At 40.3% G+C, this 6000-nt stretch overlaps 1 protein-coding gene across 11 annotated transcripts in view; it reads right to left on the bottom strand.

Moving 5' to 3' along the window:
* Nucleotides 1-947: 947 nt before the first annotated feature.
* Nucleotides 948-6000, bottom strand: part of MECOM (MDS1 and EVI1 complex locus) — a 128663-nt gene continuing 123610 nt past the window's right edge. For all 11 annotated transcript variants that reach the window (XM_085635148.1, XM_085635150.1, XM_085635151.1 and 8 more), the window contains one exon: nt 948-2420. In XM_085635148.1, coding sequence (XP_085491274.1) covers nt 2286-2420 — 135 coding nt within the window. In that variant the 3' untranslated portion in view covers nt 948-2285. The remainder of the gene's footprint in view (nt 2421-6000) is intronic.

Raw genomic sequence — 6000 nt, 5'->3', positions numbered from 1 at the left:
TAATCAATATGGGATGACATCCTTGAAATGGATGGCCAAAGATCACATTCCATGCTGATCCTACTCATTCTGCTTCCAACCTCAAATCCATGCATTTCTGCTTTACCACCTACCATCAGCCACTGTTGTCCTCAAATAGTCACTGAAGTGATTTAAGTCCTATTATGAAGAATGGTCAGAAGTAGTAAAATAAGACTAGGTGACTTCTCATCCTATCCTCATCAGTTACCTTTGGCGTATACGTACCCTGGTGTAGCCCACCCATAATGTTTAGTCTATGTTAAGCCTCCAATGCATCTCCTGAGATCTCCAAAACCACCTATTTCACTCATACACAGACAACATGCAAATCTACATGAAAGTCATTGGTTAAGAGGAAAAATGTACAGACACCTCAAATTGCCTAAAGGAAAATTAAACCTGGATCAGCTTGAACCTCAATGGCTGCGAGAAATGACAGCAAGCGTAGTACTAGGCCCACACCACCCCTAAGAAAAATGAACCCATTTGCTCCATCAACAACCCCCCCAAACATTTCTTCAAATAAATGATCCCAAATAACATTCTAAATGGAAGCCTGCTTCACCCACAATTTTCCCTCTTTTAAGTGACTCAAACTAATTCAATTAGGCATGCTGCAAGGTATTAGATGTACAAATAAACCAATAAACATTACTGAATGACACTGCCACGAAAGTATTAACACAACAGAAATGTGTGCACTGTAGACTACAGCACATGGGAGGAATCAGTATGCCTTAGACCTTATTTAATAACTACCACTATTTTCTTGTTTATTAGGCAAGGAGGCACCATTTTAAAATTTAAGGTATCTGAATAGGTTACATGGAAGGAACATTTATGTTTAAAAAATATTTATTTTTTAATCCCACAATAACATTTTCGTTTAGAGTAAGAAGCATGAAAAATGAAAATTTAGACGTAGCTTTCTCTTGGTAGTCCTTTATTTTGTGTACTTACTCCTCCCACAGTAATGTACTGAAATGCATAACAGTTACATTGTACAAAGCATTTAAAGAAAGTACCTCAACTGCCGATTATTTCAAAATCAAATTACAAACAGAAGAAAATTAATCTGGTCCCTTACTGAAGGGCAAAATAAATGAACACAGTCATCTTTTTCAACATAAGTTTGGAACACTTAATTTTACAAATAGGATTAACATGAACATAACATCACACAAGCTTGCAGACAATCAGCATAAAATATTGGGTACAGTTTTAATCATAAGAATCATGCTTCCATGAGGAAATTATAACTGTTTATACAATCAAATGATTTATTTGGCTTACAAAAATCCAACTCATTGATTTTTTAGATTTTTTATTTTGTTGCAAAAAAAAATGGGAATGTAAGAAAATTTGAACACAATTTAGCACTTACATACACAGATCAGTTTCCATTCATCTTTGAATTCTGTGGGTGCCTAAGATGTGTTCTAGTGTAGGACTAGAATAGTGCTATTTGAAATCAACATTAGCTGCTCGACAGCAAATAAATACAAAGTACACAAACAAAAAAAGAAAGAAAAGACATGATTGTCTAAAATTAAAATGTCAGTACATTGATTTGGCAAACATTTAACAAGAAGACAAATTAGTGGTACTAGTGACAAGGACGGTCTTGAAACAGAATTCCATGAATGTCAACCTCTTTGAGAACTGAACCTTGGATCATTCTTCATATATACACAGTACAAGTTAATGATTTGTTTGTTCACCTCCACAGAGCGGTCAAGAAGATATTATTAAGGATGTGTCTTTCCCATTGTTGGCTTCCGCTTCCAAGTCAACTGAGAATGTCTATACAATGCTTTCAGTCTTCAATGGGTTATACATCACGTTGCAAAAAAGAAAATTCTTCCAAGGCAGCTATTGTTCTTAATCCTGTGCATGAAATTATGGAGTACAAAAACTGTATTCATGTCAATGTGTGCTAAAAGAGTTCATTAATGGAAACTTCAAACCTCCACACCGGATAAACTGGAAGACATGTTTTGCCCAACATGGTCAAGATCGCCATGGAGACGTGTCTCAGTTGCACTGACCTTCCAGAAACCAGCAGCCGCCTTAGCTGTGCAAAACAAAACAATGAGCATAAATAGTGTCTTCTTTTTAATTAATCAGTTTAAGGTCACCAGACGTTCGTGAGAGACCCTGCAGATTTATAAGGCATTCTGCTCAGCAGTCTTTTAAATAGTCCTATAAGAAAAGAGCCATGCTACGGGTTGGACTTGGTCCCATTCTGGGTGGATCTCACAATGTCATACGTGGCTTACTGACTGGATAGCACTGGATTCTGCAGCGGCTCGTGCCATGGTGTGCCACATGTTGGTAGAATTGTGTGACACAGAATGAAGAGATTCCTTCTCAGAGAGAGAGAGCATCATAGCATATGCCTGTAGGAAAAAAAGTTTAAAAAAATTATTAGTGTGTACGTTTCCTCGTTCATTATTTTAATAAATAGCCAACTTTTTGAAATCGTCCGAATCATGAGTTAAATCAATTTCTTTACTTTCTTGCATGACCATGGAAATAAACTGAATTAAAGGATTCTCTTCATTTAATCCCAAGAGGAATTTATCTATATAGATTTCATGGCATATTTTGTAGCTGTTGTGCCCCCTTTGTGATCTCCTAAAAGATTTAAAAATTTTATTTTAAATTAACTATTAATGTAAGATACAGGTGTACACCTTCCAGTGACATAGTGGAGCATTCTCTTAAGCAGCTTGAGTAGGGGCTGAGACTGGGCTTGTGTACTTCTCCCAATAAAACAATTTGCTTATGGGCTCTACTCTGCAGAAAAAAGTGGTCCTAAATAATAATGTTAGAAAATACCATGACAGATGGGTGGGGGAGTTGGACGTAAATGTACAGGGAAGGAAAAAGAGAAATTAAGAAAATAGGTGAAAAAACAGACATAGGGACAAATGAAGTGGAAGTGGGGTGAAAAGATAAGAAAGATGTGCAGATAGAAAGACGGAAGAAAAAATGGGACTTGAAAGGAAGGGCGAAAAATGAAAACATGAAGGAAATAAGGAAGAAAAGGTAAAAATCGGATGAATGGTGAAAAGGTGAAAGAATGGATGGTTGAAAGATTGAACGGTTGGAGGTAGAGTGGAAGGATGTATCGTGGAGAGGGGGCGAGGGTGAATGATACATTTATGGGTGGAACATAGATTATATATTGAAGACTGCAAGAATCATTGGATATGTGCATGAAGGAAGATGAAAGGGTGAAGTAAATTCTCCTAAGCAGGGTCTGGTTTGCTTGCTGCAGGTGCTCGGTGAGGTTTTAGTGGAAGTATTTTAATTTTCTTGCTACTCTGTTGCTTCCCTCGAGTGCATCTTGATTCAAATCATTTAAATGGACAAACTTGTTCTGCCTAAAAGAAGCTATGAAACTTACTTGAGATGTTACAGAATAACTGTGGCCTCAAACTGAATCGGATGCTTAATCTGATGTATGAATCTCCATTCATCTACAGATGGCAAATATGGCACCCACAGTTTCATTGGAAATTATTGTTATGACAGTTAACCCCACCAAAGAACCGAGAACAGCGAAACGGGACAGCAAACAGTTGGAGAGAAGATGGTGCACCAGCAAGGACACCTCCAAGAGAGCAGCCTACAAGCCCTCCCTCAACCACCGCCTGCAAAATCAACAGACAGCCCTTGCTGCATGCACGGAAATCAGCGCAAACACCACCAAAGAACTTTTCAACATCATTAAGGAATTCTCCAACCCGGCTGCCAGTGAAAACATCATACCCTCACAGAAGCTGTGCGACAACCTGAGCCTACTTCTTTCACAACAAGATCGTAGAAACTTCTAACCCCAACCACACCTATGGACTACCTCAACAGATACACCACCAACATGAACCACACACTGACCCACCTGGAACATCCCCTCCACCGAGGACACCATCTCCACCATGAAATCCATAAACTCAGGATCTCACACAGACCAATGCCTGCACCACATAATCAACCTCGGAAACCAAAGGATCTGCCACCCTACTCAACACCTCTATCATCCCCGCAACATTTTCCGATGCATGGAAACACGCCAAAGTCAGACCACTACTCAAAAAAACCTCAGTTGACCCCAGCAAATTCAGAAAGTTCCAGCCAATCTCCTTGCTACCATTCTCAGCGATGGCATTGGAAAAGATAATCTATAATCAACTCATGACACCTGGAGCAGAATCAGCTTATCAACGCCTCCCACTCCGGCTTCCACAGCAATCACAGCACTGAAACCACCCTGATCGCAGCCACCTACAACATACCAACCCTCTTTGCCCGAGAAGAAACAGCAGCTTTGATCCTTCGACCCCTCTGCAGCCTTCGACACCAAATCCCACCACATTCTGATCAAAAGTCTCCACCAGAGCGGCATCCAAGTGAAAATGCTCACATGGATCACATGCTTCCTCACCAGAAGAACCCAGAGGATCCACCTTCCACCTCTAAACCCAAGGAGATCACCTGTGGTGTCCCCCAGGGCACATCGCTCAGCCCCACACTTTTCAACTCCTATATGACCCCGATGGCCAACATTGTCAGATCCCATGGTCTCAAAGTATTCTATGCAGGCGACACCCAACTCATCCTCTTACTCACCAACGACCACACCACCACTAACTTCCACAGATGCATGACACACATTGCTGACTGGATGAAGAACAACTGTCTGCAGCTGAACACAGACAAGATGGAAATACTGTTCTTTGGCAACTGCACCAACACATGGAACGACTCCTAGTGTCCATCAGACCTAGGACCCGCTCCTACTCACTCCGACCCCACCAGAAACCTCAGAATCATCACTGACAACAAGCTCACCATAAAATCATAGATCAATGCTGTCTCCTATGCCTGCTTTCTCACTCTGTGCATGCTACGCAAGATCTTCACGTGGCTACCCCTACACACGAGACCCACTGTGACACAGACCCACATCACCAGCTGGCTGGACTATGGCAACGTCCTCTACATAGGAATCGCCACACACCTTCTACAGAACCTTCCAGCCACACAGAACACAGCAGGCAGATTCATCCTCAGCCTTCCCCAATGAACCTACATCACACCACACCTCAGGCAACTCCACTAACTCCCTGTAGAGAACAGACACCAATTCAAGCTGCTGACCCACGCACAGAAGGCTCGATACAACCAAGGACCGGCAAACATTAACCACCACCTGAACTTCCACCAACCATCGAGAATACTGTGCACCACCTCCCTTTCACTTGCCCATACTCCCCACATCTACCGAAGCAGAGGTTGAGGAAACTCCTTCTTCCATATTGCTGCAAAGACCTGGAACATCACCTCTCTTCCATAATTCCAAATGTCTTTCAAGACCTGGCTGTTCAAATAAGCTTCCGGGACCTGCAAGCGCCTGGATACCCTATCGGGTAATAAGCACGCTTTATAAATCCTGGTTGATTTCCTCATTTATTTTTCATATTGTGTTTTTATGTCTGTAGACTGTTCCACAATTTGAAAATAAAAATACATTTTCAAACATATTAAAAATGCTTATAATAAATAACACTGTCAGAAATAGGTTGAAAATGGGAACATAAAAAAAGCTTTTTCATATTAGATGAATTCATATGGATTCCAACATTTTCTTGTTAAAAGGAGTTGACAGTAGAAATATAGAAATGGATGGTGTGACAGTAACTATCATCAATTCACTCTAAAAAGGAAAAAAGAAGAAAAAAGATCTGTACTAGTTAAAATCAAGGAGGCAGATTTTTATGGATACTCATCTTTTACTATTACACCGGAGAGTGAAATGTTAGTGAATGCTGTACTGACGTTTCATTTAAAGTACAAATGTAAATAGTAATACTATATTAGTTTTTTGTTTTTTGTAAAGAGGACTCAACTTTTGATCACTATCAGAATATTCTTTTACAACAATCCTTACTGCAGGCAAAAAGACAAAACGTC

This window comes from Triturus cristatus, chromosome 11 (assembly GCF_964204655.1).
Source record: "Triturus cristatus chromosome 11, aTriCri1.1, whole genome shotgun sequence".
Classification (NCBI taxonomy): domain Eukaryota; kingdom Metazoa; phylum Chordata; class Amphibia; order Caudata; family Salamandridae; genus Triturus; species Triturus cristatus.
The sequence above is the reverse complement of the archived record's forward strand: the minus strand, read 5'-3'. Positions and strand labels throughout refer to the sequence as shown.